Source organism: Mobula birostris, chromosome 1, assembly GCF_030028105.1.
Source record: "Mobula birostris isolate sMobBir1 chromosome 1, sMobBir1.hap1, whole genome shotgun sequence".
Taxonomy (NCBI): domain Eukaryota; kingdom Metazoa; phylum Chordata; class Chondrichthyes; order Myliobatiformes; family Myliobatidae; genus Mobula; species Mobula birostris.
Window position 1 is genome coordinate 215963461 of NC_092370.1, and position 24155 is coordinate 215987615.

The 24155-nt window shown below is 40.9% G+C and overlaps 1 protein-coding gene across 3 annotated transcripts in view; it reads right to left on the reverse strand.

Moving 5' to 3' along the window:
• LOC140212749 (echinoderm microtubule-associated protein-like 5) overlaps nucleotides 1-24155 on the reverse strand; it is a 184679-nt gene that overhangs the window by 58668 nt on the left and 101856 nt on the right. For all 3 annotated transcript variants that reach the window (XR_011882479.1, XM_072283948.1, XM_072238144.1), the window contains exons 15-20: nucleotides 21127-21232; nucleotides 18986-19079; nucleotides 13901-14001; nucleotides 11743-11945; nucleotides 10726-10837; nucleotides 5843-5970 (exon numbers count right to left, since the gene is read on the reverse strand). Coding sequence is in view for 2 of the 3 variants with exons in the window: in XM_072283948.1 (XP_072140049.1) it covers nucleotides 5843-5970; nucleotides 10726-10837; nucleotides 11743-11945; nucleotides 13901-14001; nucleotides 18986-19079; nucleotides 21127-21232 (744 nt within the window). In the remaining variant the exon portion in view is untranslated. The remainder of the gene's footprint in view (nucleotides 1-5842; nucleotides 5971-10725; nucleotides 10838-11742; nucleotides 11946-13900; nucleotides 14002-18985; nucleotides 19080-21126; nucleotides 21233-24155) is intronic.

Sequence of the window (24155 nt, forward strand, 5' to 3'; positions counted from 1 at the left end):
ACAGGTTCATTGATAGGAAAGGTTTTGAGGGATACGGGCCACATGCAGGCAAATGTCAACATGGACGAATTGGGTTGAAGATCCTGTTTCCATGATATATAACTGCATAATTTTTTTGGGTTAAGGACATTATCCTAAGGAATACCTGCAGCCATGCTCTTCAGGGATGCCACAAATCCCTGCAACGTCCGATGACCCTGTGATCTCTGCCTCGGAGATCAATGTCAGAACACTTTTCAAGATTGTGGTGGTTATTTAAAAAGGGAGCTTCGAGAGCATTTGTCCACTGTACGTGGCTTATCAGCAGCGTCAACGGAGCTCTACCAAGAGGGATTTTTCACAGGTCAGCGGCAGTTATTTAAAAAGGGAGCTTCGAGAGCATTTGTCCATTGTATGTGGCCTATCAGCGGTGTCAACAGAGCTCTACGAACTAAATAAAAGTAAAGAAGGGATAAACGGAGCAGCCATTGTCGGGAGTAGGCCAGTGGCAAGAGTAGAACTGACAGGCTTTGGCTCGGAGGAGGTGTTGGCACTCTGTAAAGATTTCCTTTTTGTTTCTTTTTCCCCCTCTCTTACTGTATCATTTAAATGGCTGTGGTGTGCTCTTTGTGCTGGATGTTGGAGAACTGGGAGAAACAGTCTCCCAGGGAACTACACCTGCGTGAAATGCGTGTGGCTGCAGCTCCTTGAAGACTGTTAGGGATTTGGAGCAGCCACTGGATGATCTTTGGCTTGTACGGGACAGCGAGGATATAATTGATCAAAGTTACAGAAAAGTAGTCACGCTGAAGTTGCAGGAGGCAAGTAGCTGGGTGACCATCAGGGGAAATGGAAATAGGTAGTTAGAGAAGAGCAGCTCTGTGGCCATTCCCCTCAAAAACAAGTAGACTGCTTTGGATACTTTTGTGGGGGATGACATCCCGGGAGAATGCCACAGTGACTGGGTTACAGGCACTGACCATGGGTCCGTGGTGTAGAATGGAAAGAGAGAGAAGAAGGGAGCGGTAGTGATAGGGGACTTGACAGTGAGGGAAACAGACAGGAGATTCTGTGGACGTGAACGAGAAACCCGGATGGTATGTTGCCTCCCAGCTGCCAGGGTCAGGGATGCCTCAGATCACGTCCACAACATTTTGGAGAGGGGCAGGAGCAGCCAGATGTCTTGGGACATATTGGTACCAATGACATAGGAAGGAAAAGCTATGAGGTCCTGAAAATAGAATCTAGAGAGCTAGGTAGAAAGCTGAGAAGCAGGACCTCCTGGGTAGTAATTTCTGGATTGCTGCCTGTGCCATGTGCCAGTGAGGGTAGAAACAATGTGATTTGGCAGATAAATGTGTGGCTGAGAAGCTGGTGCAGGGGGCAGGGCTTCAGGTTCTTGGATCATTGGGATCTCTTCTGGGGGACGTATGACCTGTTCAAAAATGACAGGTTGCACCTGAACCCGAAGGGGACCAATATTCTTGCAGGCAGGTTTCTTAGAGTTGTTGGGGATAGTTTAAACTAACTTGGCAGGGAGGTGGGAACCAGAGTGAAGGGACTCAGGAAAGGATGGATGGTAAAAAAGTGAAGATAGCGTGCAGTCAGATTGTCAGAAAGGGCAGGCAGGTGATGGGACTTAGTTGCAACCAACATGCTGAATATCAAATCATTAGGGATGCAGAATCAGAAAGGATAGCACATTTGGATAGCAGTAACAGGATCAGCATGGATTTACGAAGGGGAAATCATGCTTGACTAATCTTCTGGAATTTTTTGAGGATGTAACTATGAAAATGGACAAGGGAGAGCCAGTGGGTGTAGTGTACCTGGATTTTCAGAAAGCCTTTGATAAGGTTCCACATAGGAGATTAATGGGCAAGATTAGAGCACATGGTATTGGGGGTAGGGTACTGACATAGGTAGAAAATTGGTTGGCAGTCAGGAAACAAAGAGTAGGGATTAACAGGTCCCTTTCAGAATGGCAAGCAGTGACTAGTGGGGTACCTCAAAGCTCGGTGCTGGGACCACAGCTATTTACAATATACATTAATGATTTAGATGAAGGGATTAAAAGTAACATTAGCAAATTTGCAGATGATACAAAGCTGGGTGACAGTGTGAAATGTGAGGAGGATGTTATGAGAATACAGGGTGACCTGCATGGGTTGGGTGAGTGGGCAGATGCATGGCAGATGCAATTTAATGTGGATAAATGTAAGGTTATTCACTTTGGTGGCACGAACAGGAAGGCAGATTTCTATCTGAATGGTGTCAAGTTAGGAAAAGGGGAAGTGCAACGAGATCTTGGTGTCTTTGTTCATCAGTCACTGAAAGTAAGCATGCAGGTACAGCAGGCAGTTAAGAAAGCTAATGGCACGTTGGCCGTCATAACAAGGGGAGTTGAGTATTGGAGCAAAGAGGTCTTTCTGCAGTTGTACAAAGCCCTGGTGAGACCACACCTGGAGTATTGTGTACAGTTTTGGTCTCCAAATTTGAGGAAGGACATTCTAGCTATTGAGGGAGTGCAGCGTAGGTTCACGAGGTTAATTCCCAGGATGGCGGGACTGTCATATGTTGAAAGATTGGAGCGACTGGGCTTGTATACACTGGAATTTAGAAGGATGAGAGGGGATCTGATTGAAACTGAAGATTATTAAGGGATTGGACACGCTAGAGGCAGGAAACATGTTCCTGATGTTGGGGGAGTCCAGAACCAGAGGCCACAGTTTAAGAATAAGGGGTAGGCCATTTAGAACGGAGTTGAGGAAAAACTTTTTCACACAGGAAGTTGTGGATCTGTGGAATGCTCTGCCTCAGAGGACAGTGGAGGGCAATTCTCTGGATGCTTCCAAGAAAGAGTTAGATAGAGCTCTTAAAGATAGTGGAGTCAAGGGATATGGGGAGAAGGCAGGAAAAGGGTACTGATTGTGGATGATCAGCCATGATCACATTGAATGGTGGTGCTGGCTCGAAGGGCTGAATGGCCTCCTCCTGCACCTATTGTCTGTTGTCAAATACGGTACTCAAGGTGTTGTAGCTAAATGCATGTAGTATAAGAAATAAGGTGGATGATCTTGTTGCAATATTACAGGTTGCCAGGTATGATGTTGCGCCCATCAGTGAATCATGGCTGAAGGATGGTTGTAGTTGGGAGCTGAACGTCCAAGGTTACACATTGTATTGGAGGGATAGGAAGGTAGGCAGAGCGGGTGGGGTGACTCTACTGGTAAAGACTGGCATCAAATTAGTAGAAAAATATGACATAGGATCGGAGGATGTTGAATCCTTGTGGGTTAAGAAACTGCAAGGGTAAAAGGACATTGATGGCAGTTATATACAGGCCTCCCAACAGTGGCTGGGAGGTGGCCCACAGATTACGACAGGAAACAGAAAAAGCGTGTCAAAAGGGCAATATTATGGCAGTCATAAGAGATTTTAACATGCAGGTCAATCAGGAAAATCCGGTTGGTAATGGATCGCAAGAGAAATACAAGGTTGAAAATGCATGGCCATACACTTTGGTAGTAGAAATAAATGTGTGGACTATTTTCTAAATGGGGAGAAAATCCAGAAATCTGAGATGCAGAGAGACTCAGAAGTCCTTGTGCGGAACACCCTGAAGGTTAATTTGTAGGTTGAGTCGGTGGTGAGGAAGGCAGATGCCATTTCAAGACGTCTAGAATATAAGAGCAAGGATGTGATGCTGAGGCTTTATAAGGTACTGGTGAGGCCTTACCTTGAGTACCGTGAACAGTTTTGGGTCCCCCATCTTAGAAAAGATGTGCTGGCATGGAGAGGGTCCAGAAGAGGTTCACAAGGATGATTCCAGGAATGAAAGGGTTATCATACAAGGAACGTTGATGCCTCTGGGTCTGTACTAGCTGGAATTCAGAAGGATGAGGGGGGAATCTCATTGAAAACTTTCAAATGTTGAAAGGCCTAGACAGAGTAGATGTGGAAAGGATGTTTCCATGGTGGGAGTCCAGGACAAGAAAGCACAGCCTCAGGATAGAGGGGCGCCCTTTCAAACAGAGATGCGGAGAAATTTCTTTAACCAAAGGGTGGTGAATTTGTGTAATTTGTTGCCACTTGCAGCTGTGGAGGCCAGGTCGTTGGGCATATTTAAAGCAGAGATTGACAGGTTCTTGATTGGACATGGCATCAAAGGTTACGGGGAGAACACCTAGAACTGGGTTTGAGGAGGAGATAGAAAAAAAGGATGATCGAATGGCAGAGCAGACTCAGTGGGCCAGATGGCCTAATTCTGCTCCTATGTCATGGTCTTAAGACGGTGAACCCTTGCAAGGTGTCAGGCCTTGATGGTGTACCTGGTACAGCTCTGAAAACCTGTGCCAACCAATTGGTAGGAGTGTTCAAGGACATTCTCAGTCTCTCACTGCTGCATTTGGAGATTCCCAGCTGCTTCAGAGGGGTGACAATTATATCAGAACCCAGGAAGAGCAGGGTGAGCTGCCTCAATAACTATCACCCAGCGGCACTCACATCTACTGTGATGAAATGCTTTGAGAGGTTGGTCATGATCGGAATCAACTCCTGCCTAAGCAAGGACCTAGATCAGCTGCAATTTGCTTATCACCACACTAGGCCTACAGTGGATACAATCTCACTGGGTCTCCACTCGGCCTTGTATCAACTGGACAATAATAATACTTACACTGGGCTGTTGCTTATTGATTACAGCTCAGTGTTCAACACAATCATAACCTTATTTCTAATCAACAAACTCCAAAACCTGGGCCTTTGTACCTCCCTTTGTAACTGGACCCTTGACCTACTCACCGGGAGACCACAGTCTGTGCGGGTTGGCAATAACATCTCCTCCTCACTGACAATCAACACTGGTGCACCTCAAGGAAATGAGCTTAGCTCACTGCTCTACTCTCTCTACACCTATGACTGTGTGGCTAGACACAACTCAAGTGCCATCTGTAAACTTGCTGATGACACATCTATCATTGGCAGAATTTCAGACGGTGATGAGGACGCGTACAGGAGTGAGACAGATCAGCTGGTTGAATGGTGTTGCAACAACAACCCTGTACTCAATGTCAGTAAGACCAAGGAATTGACTGTGGATTTTATTAAGGGAAAGTTGAGGGATCACACACCAGCAGTGGAAAAGTTGAGCAGTTCCAAGTTTTTGAGTGTCAACATCTCTGAAGATCTATCTTGGGCTGAACATACTGATAGTTACAAAAAATGCAAGGCAATGGCTATATTTCATGAGAAGTTTGAGGAGAATTGACATGTAAAAGCCACCTCAGCATTATTTCCCTCTCTCTTTGCACTACTTACTTAATTTATTTGTTTATATATACTTCTTTTTGTAATTTATAGTTTTTATTGTCTATTGCATTGTACTGCTGCCACAAAACAACAAATTTCATGACATATACCAGTGATATTAAACCTGATTCTGATTCAGTTGAGACAATTGGCATTGAACCATCTGCTTGTGAGATAGATACAACTCAGTACAGTGTTTCCCCTTGATTCACATCAACTCCAATAGCCTTTCTATAGAATACCCAGTACTCCAACAATAGCATGGTTCTGTGCTGTTTTATCCCGCTGAAAATGAACCTGGGTCTTACATTTGATTCTATTTATTTTCTTGTAAACATGTGATTCTACTTTTAGCTACTATATGCCGATTCTCACACTGTTGTAAACTGTGGGCAGAATTCCATTCCAAAATTGAGGTGGTCTTGAAAGCACAATTTATCCAATAAACTGAGGGAAGGCCATAAAGGGTTTCAGTTGATATACTTGAATAAAATAAATCTTTGGTCCTCTTAATTAAAAAAATTTAAATGAATTACTTAATAGTTTAGACTACCTGAACTAATAACGTTATGGGACCACTTTTCTCGATTTCTAATATTTCTCCATTCTTTGTGCCCACGAGTACATGACCATGGCCTAAGGTTACAGCACGAATAGAAGGGTTGTCTTCTATTAACAGACCTATAAAATATAAACAGTTATCAGTAATTCAAAGACATAATTTAACACTGACTCGATCAAAATAAAAATATCAAGTATTTATTACATTCTAATCCTTATCAGCACTGAAATAAATTATGGACTGTATCAAGTACACACTTTGGAGATGGAATTCTTCTTATAACTTAACTTGAGATTTTTCATGTTGCAGTATTATGAAGCAATATTGGTTCATAATAATACAACTATAACACTTGGATTTGGAAGTGAAGTTGGGGTTATAGAGAATATGTTGTTCTACAAGAAAATGTGCCAAATTGAAAAGTACAGAATAAACACTAATGATTATTTTTCTAATTAGTAAGAATACATCAATCCATAATATTCGATGTTAAATAAAGAACAAGATTAAAATGAATTTGTGTGGTTGTGGAAGAGTTAGACGTATTTAAAAAAAAACTAATGTTACTGCAGCAAAGAGTCAAAATAGAGGGGCAAAGTTGATGAAAGCACAAACCACCCGAGCAACAAGGGCAAGAGCAGAGTCAAGATAGGAAAGAACTAAAGGGCCAGTCTTGGAGATTAGGAGAGCAAAGTGTGTGGAATTAGATTAAAATGAGCAACAGCAGCATTTGTGGTGACAGATCTACAACTTCTCCATAGTATTTAAAGAACTGTGTTGGAATTGTGGATAATAAGTATTTACCTAGCATTTTCAATTATAAATGTTAATACAAGAATATTAGCTACACACCTGTGATAACAAGTGGTAATGCTTCAAGGCAAGTTTTACATTTTAGGCGAATTCTTCCAGTTCAAAAATAAGTTTGGCTACTGTTCACACTTTTGAAATCACTGCAACCTAAAAGGACACTGAACTTTCTTCTCTCAAACCAGAAACTGAGTGATTTCTTGCCTTCTCAATAAACCACAAACAGTGAAATGAATGCAGCAGTTGCAGAAATTTGAGGATGCTGTTAGCTCTGCATTTTTGTTAGCCCCGTTAAACAAGGGAAATTGAAATTTCACGATCCTGCAAGAAAATAATTTGATATTTTCTCCACCTCAAGTGATATCAAATAAACCCCACAGAGAAATCCTTAGTTCAAACATCAGTTGAGACGAGAATCAGATAGTAGACAGCCTACTCAGCAATACAATTAATCTTTTAAAAATGGCTGTTCAGTCAATCAATTAGCAATAATTAACATCATACTTTAAACAAAATGTGCTGCAAAGATATTTTGTTTTTCCCAGTTTCATACATCGAATTGTAATGTCTACACATACAGTACCTATAAAACATATTCACCCCCCCCCCCCAGAAGTCTTCATGTTTTATTGTTTTACAACATTGAATTGCAGTGGATTTAATTTGGCTTTTTTGACACTGATGAACAGAAAAAGGCTCTTTCATGTCAAAGAGAAAACAGATCTTTACGAAGTGGTCTAAATTAATTACAAATATAAAACACAAAATAATTGATTGCATAAGTATTCATCTCACTTTAATATGACATCAAATCATCACTGTTGAAACCAATTGGATTTAGAGGTTACATAATTAGTTAAGTTCTGAAATGCCCAGTTCGCTGCTGCTGCTACTGCGCAATCGAGAATCTCTGGAGGGAAGGCCCCAAAATCCTCGGCTTTGCCTGCTGCTTGCAGCCGGGGCTGGGGTTGAAGCGCTTGGGAGAGATGGTGATCGGTGTCGGAGGGCTGGTCGGAGGCTTGAAGTTTTCAGATGACTCAGAGTTGGACTGTGGTCGGGCATGGCAGGGAGAGTTTTCTTCCTTCTCCTGTCTGCGTGAGATGTGGGACTTTTGAGAGACTTTGAATTTTTTTTTTTACCATGCCCATGGCCTGTTCTTTATCAAGTTATGGTATTGCTTGCACTGTTGTAACTATATGTTATAATTATGTGGTTTTTGTCAGTTTTTCAGTCTTGGTCTGTCCTGTGATGGATGTAAGAACATTTCCAAGTCACTGAATATCCTTTGGAGTACAGTTAAGTCAATCATCAAGAAATGGAAAGAATATGGCACAGCTGTAAATCTGCCTAGAACAAGCCATCCTAAAAAACTGAGTGACCGTGCAAGAAGGGGACTAGTGATGGAGGCCACCAAGAGACCCGTGACATCTCTGGAGGAGTTACAAGCTTCATTGGCTGAGATGGGAGAGACTGTGCATACAACAGCTGTTGCCCAGGTACTTCACCAGTTGCAGTTTTATGGGAGAGTGGCAAAGAGAAAGCCACTGTTGAAAAAAAACTCTCAGGAAATCTCAGCTAGAGTTTGCCAGAAGGTATGTGGGAGACTCTGAAGTCAGTTGGAAGAAGGTTCTGTGGTCTGATGAAACCAAAACTGAGCTTTTTGGTCATTAGACTAAATGCTATGTTTGGTATAAGCCAAACACCGCACACAATCAAAAACACACCATCCCTACCGTGAAGCATGGTGGTGGCTGCATCATGCCGTGGGGATGCTTCACTGCAGCAGGACCTGGAAGTCTTGTGAAGGTAGAGGGTAAAATGAATGCAGCAAAATACAGGGAAATCCTGGAAGAAAACCTGATGCTGTCTGCAAGAGAACTGCGACTTGAGAGAAGATTTATTTTCCAATAAGACGATGACCAAGCAACATAAAGCCAAAGCTCCACAGGAACGGCTTAAAAACAAAGCTAATCTCCTGGAGTGGCCATGTCAGAGTCCAGACCTCAATCCAATTGAGAATTTGTGGCTGGACTTGAAAAGGTCTGTTCACTCACAATCCCCATGCAATCTGGACCCAGCACCGATCCCAGTGGCACTCCACAGGCTTCCAGTCAGAGGCAACCATTTGACTACCACTCTTGACCTTCTCCCACAGAGCCCATGCCTAATCCAATATCTCTTGAAAACCAAGGTTCCTTACACGTGTTATTTTTACCTTATATTCTGACAGGCACATACAAGTTTTGTACTCTTAGAATTTCACTTTTGAAGACCTCCCACTTGCCAAGTACATTTTTGCCAGAAAACAGCCTATCCCAATCCACACTTCCCAAATAATTTCTAATACATCAAAATTGGACTTTCTCTAAGTCTGAATTTCAACCTGCAGACCAGGCCCATCTTTTTGCATATTTACTTTGAAACTAATGGCATAGTGATCATGAGATGCAAAGTGTTCCCCTACACAAACTGCCCAGCTCTTAACAGCAGATCAAGTGTCACACAGTCTCTCACTGGGATTTCTACGTATTGATGAAGGAAACTTTCCTGAGCACATTTGAGAAATTCTTTCTCATCTAGTCCTTTTACAGTATGGGATTTCCAATCAACATGTGGAAAGTTAAAATCACCTACTATAACAACCTTATGTTTCTTGTGAACAGTCTGCAATCTCTGCAAATTTGTTCCTCTAAATCCCTAGAACTGTTGTGCGGTCTGCTGTATTAATTGTAACCACTAATTGTATATTAATTGTAAAATATTTTCAATAATAACAATTATAACAAATCTATCTTCGTGTTTCCTACCTACTGAATGGACACTTTCTTTCCTTTTCTGAGCCCCCTAGGTCACTGTTTTATAAATATATATACACTTAGAGTCTAGCATGAAAAGCTGGGAACTGAGTTGACTGAGCTGAATGTATTGATTATATATATCCCTCTCCCACAATGCATTCAACTAAGTCAACCCAGTTCCCAGCTTTTCATACTGGACTCTAAGTATAGTGAGTTCTGAACCCTTAATTACACCCACTCAAATACTAATCATTGCTCCAGGCCATTCCACCCTGATCTGCATTTCTCCCTCTCTAGATGCTGTGCTCTGCAACAGCTTTTCGGCTTCATGGTGGCTTTCACAACAGCTTTCACCAATATCCTCACCAATGCGATACTGCGGTAAATACTGTCCTACAATGAAAGAGACACGTCCAGCTTTTCTGTGCAGGTATGGATAATCAACACTGTGAATCCCAATTAAAAAAACACAAACACGAGGAAATCTGCAGATACTGGAAATTCAAGCAGCACACACACAAAATGCTGGTGGAACGCAGCAGGCCAGGCAGCGTCTATAGGAAGAAGCACAGTTAACGTTTTACATCTTGACCTGAAACTTCGACTGTGCCTCTTCCTATAGATGCTGCCTGGCCTGCTGCGTTCCACCAGCATTTTGTGTGTGTTGCTTAAAAAAAAGTCATCTTTCATCATTCATAGAAGATATATTCCTTAACAACGTTCCCAACCAAAACCACATCTGGAGGCTTCACTTTTACATATATTATCCTGAGCTTGCATTCCTCTCTGCAAGTATTGACCAAATTTTCAGCTTTCTGCTCATTTATTCCTGTTGTAAGGTAACCAAAATCACACACTCTCGAATGGGGTTGATGCCTTTCTGCATTACAATAATCTCGAAGGCTCAAGCTAACACATCATACAGGTTATACGTCACATCTAAAATCCATGTTCTCACTCCATGCACAGACAATTCCAGATACCATAAGGTGGTTTCAATGGGCAGTCTGCCATTAAATAGAAAAAGATCCAAGGTTAACTTGTAACATTTATTTTTCCCAATCTCATCACTTTACATTTGTGATCAAATTTAATTTTAATAATCTATACAATGCGATTTAAGTTCTTTTGCATTGTGTCAGCCTGTTTTGGAACTGCTCTCCCTACACTAGTGTCACTAAGATATATTGATAGTTTTAATTTTAAGGAGAGATTAATGCCATTTTAAAAACAGTCTCTTTAATATACTATATTGAATAAAGGTACCTTTAGAGCCAGGGGCGAGTGCAGAACGTTTGACGCAGTAAGTTTTCAGATATCTGTCAAAAGTATCATCCCAGAGCACGACAACACCATCTTTTCCACCAGTGACAAAGCCCTAAAGAAGAAAGCACAAACTGGCATAAAGAAATAAAAATACTTTGGTTAATCCAAAACTATGCTAAAGAGAGCTAATGCCTTCCACAGTACTTTACTATCAGTATAGAGGTTCCCCCTTCAATAATGAACTGGAAGGTTAGGGGTTAAAATTACAGCCCTCCCATTGAAGGCCAAAGTTCCTGCACTGACCTGAGTTAACACTCATCTCCCTCAGGCCAGGAATGTGGAAGGTAAACAGTAATGAAAAATACTGACTCCATCTAGGGGAGAATTTGTTCAGCAGAGCTAGCTAATAGCATTGTGAGCATCTTGGATTAAATGCTCTTTTCAAAAGGTGGAAGAGGACGGAAAGAATTCCCAAGTTTGTACCTAGACACCAGTATTGGACAGAATGGCACTGGGGAATGGTGGAAGAAAGAGGCAAGCGTCAGAGCCACACCAAGTTTTCAGAGAGTTGAAGGGTGCAGTACAGAGGTAAAATGAAGGGATTTGAACAGTATTCACATTTGAAGCACAGTGGTGGCAAGAGAAAGAAGGCATAATTGTAAGTTACTGAGTGAAGATGTGCTGTGGGTCAGTGTGTGCAGAGTACTGAAATGAGAATTAAACTGAAAATTATAGAACAAGTCAGACTTAAAGTGTTTAAAGTGAAATCAGATATATCTTTCACATGGTGATCTTACTCAATTACGACTAGCAGATTGATAAAGATAAATGATTATGTGCAAAGTTTCAACAGGAAGAGGTTTTAGTTCAGGAACACGTACATCAAATCCTACATTATACAAGGTGGATCCGTTGATTAAAATATCTGCTAAAACCAGACAATTCTCATTAAAGTATACTTTAAAAGTCCTGTTTAAATCATTTATACTCTTGTTACCTGAGGCTTTTATCTCTTACTTTTTCCAGTGCTTGCATGCTGAATACTGGTCCATCATGGGCTTTTACTCGTTTAATAATGAACATATCTTTCCATATACAGACATCACCAGCAGAAGTACCGGAGAAAACCATTTCATCTGTCCAACCGTATACCACACACATTATGGTTTCAGTTTTCTGTAGACTTCCAAAGCAGCCTTTTCTTCCTGTCAGTCCACCTCCTTAGGATAAATTAATAAATAGCATTAAATCTTTTAAGCAGCCGCACTGTAACTGATCCTGATACACAATCAAAACAACGAACAAGGATACTTGCAGGCTTGAACGTCTTTTGTGGGGCGCTACCTTACAAGTTCTAAGGAATGTGAGCAGACACCATACACCAACAGAGAGTGATCCTTTAAAAGAAATCTTTCTGTAGACAAGCTGAAACCATAAGTTCTAATTGGAAGCCCTTCAAGTTGATAGATAGATAATGTAGACAGATAGATAAATACTTTATTGATCCCAAAGGAATTAGTGTCACAATAGCATTGCAAGTGCACAGATATACAAATATCAGAAAAGAAGTATGAAAGAATAAAAAAAAAGTTACCTCAAATGTTCTGACAGGAGGGATCATCACTTCCCCGGCTCCAGGTTGACTCATTATAGAGCCTAATGGCCGAGGGTAAGAATGACCTCATACTGCATAGCGCTTATTGGAGCAGTACAGTTGTCTTAGTCTATTACTGAGAGTGGTCCTCGGTTCAGCCAAGGTGGCATACAGAAGGTGAAAAACATTGTCCAGAACTGCCAGGATTTTCCGTAGGGTCCCTTGTTCTACCACAGCCTCCAGTGTGTCCAGTTTGACTTTCTAATCAGTTTCTAAACAGAGTCAGCTTTTCTAATCAGTTTACTGAGCCTGTTGGCATCATCCCTGTTGATGCCATTGCCCCAGCATACCACCACATAGAAGATGGTACTGGTGACAGCAGACTGGTAGAATATGTGAAGGAGAGGCCTGCATACTCCAAAGGAGCTCAGTCTCCTCAGGAAGTCGAGGTGACTCTGGCCCTTCTGCACAGCCTCCGTTTTAGGCCTCCACTTAAGTCTGTCATCAAGGTGCACCCACAGGTACTTGTAGGTCTTCACCACATCCACATCCTCACCATCAATAGAAACAGGGAGCATTGCAGGCTTAGTCTTCCTAAAGTCCATCGCCATCTCCTTTGTCTTACTGATGTTGACCTGCAGATGATTCAGCTTGCACCATTTGACAAAGTCCTCCATCTGGGCCCTGTATTCATCCTCTTGTCCACCCTTTATACACCCAAATATTGCTGAGTCATCAGAAAATTTCTACAGATGGCATGACTCAGTGTTGTACCTGAAGTCCAAGATATATAGGGTAAACAGGAAGGGTGCCAATACAGTCCTCAGTGGGAGTCGCAGTGCGGCTTATAGCAATGTGTGACACACAGCTCTGAAGCTGCACGAACTGTGGTCTGCCATTCAGGTAGTCCTTTATCCAGGATACAATGGAAGTGCCAATGTGCATTGAAAGGAGCTTTTCCCCAAGCACTGAGGGCTGTATGGTATTGAAGGCACTTGAGTAATCAAAAAACACGATCCTCACAATGATATCAAAACCAAATGGCGTTTCTAGCAGTGGATAACTAAGAATTACAGCAACCAGCAGTAATTCACCTTTCACATATAAAGTCACCACTAAATATGTATAGCATCTGACAAAGTGTACTTCCAATATATTTACATAAATGAATTCTTCAATTATATGTCATGAAAAGCAAGTGCAGTTTGTGTCAGGCATTAATGAAAAGTATTAATCAATACATTACTTAATAACTGTAAAACATTCACAGAAAACTATTTTTTAATCACTTAGCCAAATTAGAACAAAATCTGAGTAGGATTTTTTAATATGAAGATGTAGTGTGTTTGGTAAATTTAATAAATATTCTATTTTGCTTGGATAACTTCTGTTTTAACTTAAATACCCCTATAGTGTGAGCAGAAAATACATCCCAACAAATGTAAGAATCATAAAATCGGGCATCCACCCCAGCGTTTAAGATTAATTGAAAATGTGTGATGAAGGAAAACAAATAGCATACAAGAAAGCAACAGGAAAATAATATTAGAGGCGTAAAAATGGTAGTAACTACTGTCCTACCTGCTCGCTGCCAGAACTTGATGTGTTTTATTCCAGCTGTTACCAACTTGTCTGGTATATAGGGATTCAACTTGATAACAAAAATCTTCTCTGCACTTCCTCTAAAGAAAAAGTTTTGACTTTTACTTTTGTTTCCTCTTATAAGCTTGTCTTAGAAATTGATTAATATTTTCAATTTAAAACTTTGTATTACACAAGAAACAGGACATGAGAAATGCAAGTCGGCCATTCAGCTCCTCCTGCCTAATCCATTGTTCAATAAAATTATGGCTGATATTTTATCTCAGTGTCATTTTCTTGTCCTAGTCTGTGATTGCCTATATATCCAAAAATTATTGCTTAAGTATTCATTGATTGAGTAGTGACTTCCAAATATCATTATCCCCAGATGAAGAAATCTCAGTCCTGTAGGGCCAAGTTCTTAGTTTGTTTTTAGGTCCCTCACTTAAGGGAAACATCATCTTTTCAAGCAGGGCTAGGATAGTGTATATTTCAGTGAAATCACCTTTCATACCTTTTTTCTAAACTCAAAGGGTTATGGGTCCATCTGCTTAATCTTTCCTCCTGGGGCAAACCAGTCATCCCAGAAAGCAATCTGATGAACTTTCCATCCACTCTTACTATTGCAATTACATCATTTCTTAGGATAGGGATTATATCTAAACATAATATTCCAGGTGCTGTTTTACCAGATTATAAATAACTGGAGTCGAGCTTCTTTGTTCTTGTCCTGAAATCCTTTGCAATAAAGATCAATAAACACTTTGCAACACACTAACAAAATGCTGGAAGAACTCAACAGATCAAGCAGCATCTATGGAAAAAAGCAAAAAGTCGACGATCCGGGCCAAGACCATTCTTCAGCACTCTGGTCAAAGGTCAACAAACTATTTGCCTTCCTAGCTGTTTGCTAGTCTTTCATGTTCACTGACTTGTGAACAACGATACAAATATTGTTCTGAATAGTAACACTTTGCAACCTCTCACTATTAATAAAGTACTCTCGTTATCTTTCTAAACAAAATGGATGATCACATCTGTCGTCCTCGCTCACACACATTGTTTATCTAACTCCCCCCAAAAAACACTCTCTGCACATACCTCACATTCCAAACTGCCATCTACCTTAAAAACAAACATGAATATATTATCAAACCTGCTGAGTTCCTCCAACAACTAGTATGTATTTTATATATTATACAGGGAAACATCATCCATAAAAAATGACATTGACTCTGAACCCCTTCACCCCCAATGCCAATCCTGGTGATGAACTCCATTTGTCAGCTTTAATTGTCATTTGAACAATACACATGAAACAGCACTCCTCTGTGCCAAGATACAAAACACAGTACCAACAGTCACACACAACACATATAACACATATAATGATAGCACAAAAGCATGGAGTTAGAAAAACAATATAATAATAATTATATGGCCCAAGTCCCCGACAGAGTCATGGCCTGTAGATTGATAGCACGGGGATGTTGTCCTGAAGCCATGTTTCTGCAAGAACAAGCCCACAGCAGTCCTCACCTGGCACAAGCACAGCCACAGATGAACACAGTTCAGCTTGTCTTCTGATGAATGAACACTGGAAGGCAGTTCCAAGGGAACGGGCCAGCACTCAACCTAGTATAGACTGCACACCGCTGGTGTCTCCTTCCCTGGTGGCTGCAGCAGGTGACCGTGAGGCATGAGAGCCTGGTCCATACAATAACCGCTCCCTCTGTCCCATTCTCAAGTTTACTGCTTTTTTCTTCTTCTTCATGTGCCTTGCGTGTTACATGCTTGGGCGATCATGGCTTTCCACATCGAGCGATCCCACGCAGTGTCAATGATACCTCACACACTGTATTTTCTTCTATGCCTTCCTCTTCTGCGTTTCCCAGGCATACAGCCTTGTAATGTAAGGCATTCTATTTCTCCCTTTCTGATACATGGTCCAGGAATTTAAGTTTCCTCTCATTTAATGTTCTCATTAAAGATCTTTTTGTATGGGCAAGTTGTAGTACTGTCTCATTAGTTATCCTATCTCTATATGATATTTTCAACATTCTTCTAGGAAACCGCATTTCTGTTGCTTCTAAGTTTCTTTGGAGTTCTGGTGTTATAGTCCATGTTTCGGAAGCATACAGCAAGATTGACCAGATGTAACATTTTAGTATCCTAAGCCTTGTTGTCATAGAACTGTGTCTGTTGGTAAAAATGGTTTCATTTTTTGAAGTTGTTTTTGGCAATGGCAATACTTCTTTTTATTTCTACTTTACTTCTAGCATCTTGTGATATCAAGCTACCAAGGTAATTAAAGCTGGTCTTTTGTTCAATCTCTTGGTTACCAATGTACAATTTTTTAGCAATTAAAAAAAACTTTTTCTCTGACCAAAATTATATCTGGCAGCCAAGACTGGACTATTTACTTCAGTTTTTATGCTTTAAACAGGGATTTATGTTTATTGTAAATTATGTATTAATTCCTTAAATACCAGTCATTATTTGTTTATGGTCATAACTTTGCAGTTTATCATAGTCAACAGATTGATCTGCTTAGATTTCAGACTTCTGATTAAGATGGTGCTACTGAACGTGTGCGACATCTTCCAGGTAGTCAAAAAGCTAAGAAATCCGATTAAAAACCTCACCAAAAATACCTTTTCTGAGGTAAATTGTGTTAAATTATTGCCACAAACAGTGAAGGGTTAGCGATGGCAAGGCGAGTTCGGGGGACGAGCCGAGATGGTGTGTTGCAGAATCATTGCAGATGGGAGTTCTAATGTCCGTACAGATGGCCCAGGAGTGAGACTGGATCACTCTGTGCACTAAGAGGAGAAATCAGGGCCTGGGCCAAGGAGATTTGGTCCCCCTGCAACTGGCCCGGGTGCGAGATTGGATCGTTCTGGATACCAAGCTGATTTGTAGATCTTGAGAGTGGCTTCAGACTGGGTGACGAAATTTGGGCCTGGAGCGAGTGGCTGGCTTGGTGGTCTCCAGACATCCCACCCTGCAAAAACTCATTTCAGGGAGGTAGCACCATCAATTTGCAGACTTCTGGGAGAGGTGGGATGTCTGCAATAGAGTAGCTCCTTAGCAGCTGGCCAGCTAGTTTAAATAACGTTAGCTATGCTAATGAATGAATGATACCTATTAAACTCACCTCAACATGTCTTTTACAGTCTTAAGCCACCATGGGCAATAGAAAAGTCACTGTTGCAAACAGTTCAGCAAGCAACACTGTCATTATTTTGACCCCTATTAGGCAGGGGTACACTTTAGTGTAGTCTGGGGTGACGTACGTTTTATGTTTTTTTTTGGAATACTCTGCCATCTATATATATTTCTCTCTCTCACTTTCTCGTGGTCGCTCTTGTGCTCTCTTTCATGGTCGCTCTCGCGCTCTCTCTTGCTTTTCTCTCGCTCGCTCTCAAAAAAATTGATTTCCATGATATTGTATATAATTTGCGGGCATCAGGGAGACTCCCAGAAGTTCTGGGAGAGGTGGGATGTCTGGGTCTCCGTCTGGAGTCTTTCACAGCAGCAGTGGCCAGGTCTAGTACAAGATACGATCCCTGATAAGACAATTTAAACACTGGCCCAGATCGGAGATGAGAGCTGATTTCACTTGCTTTTCACTTGCTCTCCGCGATCTTCACTCCTCTCTCCAGGGCACCGGAGCCTTTTGGTGTTCCGTTGTTTGGTCAATTTAAACGCTGGTCCAGATGGACTGAAAAGACAGGATGATGGTCATCTCCATGGCACTAAGAAGACTGCCCTAGCTGCTGTGTTCTGTGCCGCTAATATGATGAACTGATAAATGAGGCTTTGGGCCTACTGTGGGATGTTCCAGGGTTTGGATCTGAGGACTCAGTTTTGGTTTGGAATGCTGTTGTTCGGTTCAACTGTTTGCATGATTTGTTTTTATTTTTTTTCTCTTGCACATTGAGGGTTGGTCTTTTATATTTATCCTTTTTTTCCTTTAATTGGGTTCTTTTGGATTTCTTGCTTTGTGGCTAGCTGTGTGCAAGCAAATCTCAAGATTGTTTAATTTATATGTTCTTTGATATTAAATGTACTTGAATCTTGATTTCAGATTTAACTAAATCACTTCCACTTTATTAAGAAAATTTAACATATTATGATCATTTAGCTCTAAAGCCCTTTCACTACCAGATTATTGGTCATTGTCATTGAACAAAAAATATACTGAACTTCCTGATCTATTACACACACTGTGAAGTCATCCTCCACACAATTAAAGCTCATTAATCTACTCAATGACTGGCAAACCTAAAATCCCTCGCAATTCTTGTACTTACCATTGCAACATGCTCCTCTAATGCTCTGCCAGAGATTCCTGTTATCATCATCCACTCTGCACCCTTAACCTTGACCTTCTCTTTTAATTTAGTAAACTTCCCCTCATCAGAATCTTCATCCGCAGTGCTTCGTTGAAAGACTTACTTATGGCCCTATTTATTGAATTCATTTGGGCAAAAATCCAAACCCGATTCAACTCATGCTGCCCTCAAGAACAACTTCTGGCACTGATACCAGTACCCTGTAAATCAAAACCTACTTCCTCACAAGTGTAATTTTCACAGTGACAGAGTATGCTGTATCCATATTGTACCCGTATATATGTATGTCACATCTGTAGGAGAACACCTGTATGATCAACTACAACATGAACCTCCAAACATTTATTCCTTTTTGAAGCTTACTGGCAAATATGAAACAGCTACAGAGAGATTGTGAGAAAATACAGTTTGTGAGAAATTAACCCATCCATGAAAAGTAGTTAAACAATGAATGAAGAAACAAAAAAAAACTCAGAATTTTCAAGCAAATATTTGAATTGGAAGGAAGAATAATTAAACACTGTAAGACAGCATAATGTGATAAATCTTCATGTGCTATTTGATAAGATTTTACATGGTATGAGTTATATAAACAGAGATAATTAAAATGAACTGCTAAAGCACAAATACAATTAAATTTATCTCCATGATTAACCAGAGGTTTAATCAGGTATGAACCCAATAATTGCCTAAAGGAGATCCTGAATTAAATGATTTAAATTCCTACCTCACTGAAGAAAGTTTTTCTCCCTTCTTCCAATCCCAGAGAACTATTGTGTGATTTTCATCCAGCCCTACTGATGCCAGACGTTTTCCATCCGCTGCAATAAATACAATGCAGTTTTAAAACAAATCATCATGTAGTTTGCTGGATTCTACACCAGACATGATGTTTACACAAGTTAATTCCACAAAACCTAAAATTACTAGTTTATAACATTCTAGAAAACACAGATTTACCCAATCAATTTTGGATGCAGTGACTATTATTCTGTAGTAAAATACAGTCGCTTCCAGCTAATTAGGGCACACTGGGACCAGTTAATATTGACCAAATTGAACTTGTGCTCCAATTAACTGCTGTTTCATGGAAATAATTAAAAGGGTATAAAAAAAAAGACAAACTGCTGTTTAACTGAGCCACAGATCATGTATTTAAATGAGATACAGAACAAATTAGATGATGACTAATAATACTGCAGTACTATAAAACGTGTATTAACTCCTAATAGTTATCGACACAGGAATTAATCCAGTGTACACTGCTGTGTTCTTCTCACTGATGGGAAATGAATGAAATCAGCACAGACACCAAGTGCAAATACCGACTGCCTTCAAACAATGCTATCAAATGATTGCATCCTCCAAATCTTCATTTTCATTGTAACGCTCAGGATGGTTGTTGATACCTTCAAATTCTTCATAGTTCCTAATTCGCTGAAGTAGTTGAAATTGTTTCATGTTCACTCCTGGCCATTTCTGACATTTCCAAGCCCGAATGCTTGAAAACACAGTGAGCAAAGCAGTTCTGAATTGTCTTACTGCTTATTACTCGCCAACCGTCAGTGACAAAAATCACTACTTATTGAACACAAATACACACAAGTGATGCTATTTAAAAACTGTTCACCTTAGCACTGTGCAGTGTTTAACGGCCACACAAAGTGCACATGACTAACGCTAATTCGAAAATGTTCAGCAACAAGCTCTTGTCTCAATTAAGCGGCAAAATATCCCAATTAAATCAAGGGAATCCCAGCTATTTTCTTAATTTTTTTTGTTCTTTAAGAGTTGTTCCAAATAAGTGGTTTCCCAATTAACCGTAGAATGCAGAATGGTCTCTCCAAGTAGCACTGAAGAAACTGACTAGCTACAGCATAAACCCAATAAACTGTGTCGTGCCCTTCCTTGAGACTTGCTGGGACCCAGGTCTCATGCTCCCCTAAAACTCACTGGAGTTGTGTGTCTCAAGCTCCCCTGACACTAGTCAGATTGTATCTCGTGCTTCCCCCAAAATGCATAGGATTCCCTTAAAAAGCATATCTCTTGTAATGCCTAATAAAAAGTGAATTAAAAGTCTATTGGTGCACTAAATAGGAATAAAACTCAATAGTCTACCAGTCTGCCACCAAAGTCCTGATTATGCCATATTAATGGAGTTTTATAGCACTTAATTCAAGGTATGGCTGTGAGCTGGATCTTAGAAAATTCTTTTGTGCTTAAAATTCACAAGAACATGAGGTTTGAATCTCATTTTCATGTTTCATCTGTATACTCTGGCACTCTATTGGTGTCAGTCTTCACTGAATTATTCAAACAGGGAAAATTATTCAAACAGCTTAAAGAAAAGGTGAATATTTTCTCGTTAAATGGTCAAGTTTTGAGAGCACCAGATGGTTCAGCAAGAAAATATTCTTTGTCTTACATTATAAAGTGCAGGAAGTTCAAAACAAGATACGTTAACTGGAATTTAAAAACGTAAACACGAGGAATTCTGCAGATGCTGGAACTTCAAGCAACACACATCAAAGTTGCTGGTGAACGCAGCAGGCCAGGCAGCATCTCTAGAAAGAGGTATAGTCAACGTTTTGGGCCGAGACCCTTCGTCAGGATCTCGGCCCGAAACGTCGACTGTACCTCTTCCTAGAGATGCTGCCTGGCCTGCTGCGTACACCAGCAACTTTGATGTGTGTTACATTAACTGGAATGATGCATTTCAGTTATACAGGGGTAGAAAAGGGAATTACTGTACATTTGACAAAAGGATAAAAGGAGTTAATCTGAACACATTAAATGGCTCTTGGCAATATGTTGAATCGAATTACCTTCCCTTTGAAGCACAGGTACAGCACCTTCTATTAGCCTTACCTGAAAAATCAACTGCACAAACCCCAAACTGGTGATGTCCCTTTAAAATTGACAGCGGTTTCAATACCTCCACATCCCAGATATGTATTGCAGAATCACGGCTCACCTAAGCAGACAAAAGAAATACTTTTACCATATAACTTTCAAATAAACAGTGCTTTTTACTGATAAATTTATAATTTTTAGGTAGTCTTGAAATCAACATTGCTTAGTTAACTAAATTGAGCATAGGGGTTGAACATTCTGCAAGTTATTAATTCAAAGCAAATACTGCAACAAAATCATGGTTAATCTTGATTTGAACAAAGTTAACAGTGAAAATTTCAAGTACAAAGGAACAACAGTGATGCCTTTCTCCCCTCTAGAAATCTGGCTGACAATCATACATTGGAAATAATCCAGGAATCTTAAACTTAGCTGCTTATTCAAACATAGTGTGTATCAGAATCACCTCCATGCCCTTCTAGGGCAATTCATGCAAAATGCTGGAGAAACCCAGCAGGTCACCGATGGGAAGGAATAAACAGTCAACATTTCAGGCCCAGACCACTCACCGAACTGGAAAAGAAGAGGCAAGAAGCTAGAATACAATGACCATAAGACATAGGAACAGAACTGGGCCATTTGGCCCATCGAGTCCGCTCCGCCATTCAATCATGGCTGGTTAGTTTTAAGTTAAACTCAATTATGTTGTGATCACTGTCTCCTAAAGGTTGTTTTACCTTACGCTCTCTAATTGCTTCCAGTTCATTACATAACACCCAATCCAGTATAACTGATCTCCTAGTACGCTCAATGACAAACTGCTCTAACAAGCCTTCTCAGAATCAGAATCAGGTTTATTATCACCGGCATGTGACGTGAAATCTGTTAACTTAGCAGCAGCAGTTCAGTGCAACACGAAATCTAGCAGAGACAGAAAAATAATAATAAATAAAACATAATAAATAAACAAGTAAATCAATTAAGTATATTGGATAGATTATTAAAATATGTGCAAAAACAGAAATACTGTATATTAAAGCAAGTGAGGTAGTGTCCAAAGCTTCAAAGCCCATTCAGAAATCGGATGACAGAGGGGAAGAAGCTGTTCCTGAATTGCTGAGTGTGCCCCCTCAGGCCTTGGTATCTCCTACCTGATGGTAAAATTGAGAAAAGGGCATGCCCTGGGTGCTGGAGGCCTTTAGTAATGGATGCTGCCTTTCTGAGACATCGCTCCCAAAAGATGTCCTGGGTACTTTGTAGGCTAGTGCCCAAGATGGAGCAGACTAGATTTACAACCTTCTGCAGCTTCTTTAGGTCCTGTGCAGTAGCCCCTCCATACCAGACAGTGATGCAGCCTGTCAGAATGCTCTCCACAGTACAACTATAGAAGTTTTTGAGTGTATTTGTTGACATGCCAAATCGCTTCAAATTTCTAATAAAGTGTAGCTGCTGTCTTGCTTTCTTTATAGCTACATCGATATGTTGGGACCAGGTTAGATCCTCAGAGATCTTGACACCCAGGAACTTGAAGCTGCTCACTCTCTCCACTTCTGATCCCTCTATGAGGATTGATATGTGTTCCCTCGTCTTACCCTTCCTGAAGTCTACAATCAGCTCTTTCGTCTTACTGACGTTGAGTACCAGGTTGTTGCTGTGGCACCATTCCACTAGTTGGCATATCTCACTCCTGTACGCCCTCTCGTCACCGCCTGAGATTCTACCAACAATGGTTGTATCGTCAGCAAATCTGTAGATGGTACTTGAGCTATGCTTAGCCACACAGTCACGTGTATACAGAGAGCAGAGCAGTGGGCTAAGCACACACCCCTGAGGTGCGCCAGTATTGATCGTCAGCGAAGAGGATATATTATCACCAATCTGCACAGACTGTGGTCTTCCGGTTAGGAAGTCGAGGATCCAATTACAGAGAGAATTTAACAAACTCACTCTCTTGAGATCCATTACAAACCCGATTTTCCCAATCTACTTGCATGTTAAAATCTCTCCTGACTATCATAACATTGTCCTTTTGACATGCCTTTTCTATTTCCCATTGTAGTCTGTAGTCCACATCCCAGCTACTGTTTGGAGGCTTAGGGACGTAGGGGCGGAGCTTAGGATGATGGCACTGAACGATAACTCCTTTGCTTGCATCTTCCGAAACAGCTCTATTTCTATCTTTGATATCTCTTTTTTACCCTTTCAAGATTCTTTTGAAAACCCTGGCCTGGAGTTACATGCTGACTTCAGTTCTTTGCAGAAAAGTGACCTGCTCTCAGGGTCTCATGACCAGCCGCTTTTCAATATTCCAAGGACGCAGCCTAGAAGACTGGTGCGCCTTCAGGCTGTCAGATTTTCGTGGCTCTGGAGACAGGCTGATTCAAGGCTGGTGCCGCCGACTGATGTGTCGTGGGAGTATGCGGAAGATCGGAAGCAGCGAGCTTGCAGCTAGGTACGTGCCCAGAGAACTGAGTTCTTTGGACACAGAGTTCGGAAAAAGTGACGCAGCAGACTTTTAACATCGTAAATCAGCGAGTGGTTGTTATGTCTCCCCCTCTTGCTGTGAAACGGGGACACCTCTTTTTCCCTTATTAGGGAGAGAGAGAGAGCCTGTGGTATGTCGAATTCCTGGGTGAACGAGTAGTCTTTGGGGTACTGCAAGTCTGTGTTTTTATTGATGCTTTGCTGCACGCTTCAGTGCTTGGTGGGGGGTGCCGATGCTTTTTTGCTGGTGCGGGGGGGGGGTGGTCACTGCTTTGCTGCAGATTATGCATGGGAGGGAGAGCTGGGGGGGCTTTGGGGTTCTAACATTTAACTGTCATTCATTCTTTGGGGCACTCCTCTGTTTTTGTGGATGTTTGCAAAGAAAAAGAATTTCAGGATGTATATTCTATACATTTTTCTGACTGTAAGTGTACCTTTTGAAACCTATATAACTGCCATCATAGTCCTTTTACTCTTGCAGTTTCTTAACTCAACTCACAAGGATTCAACATCTTCTGATCTTATGTCACATCTTTCTGATGATTTGATGCTACTCTTTA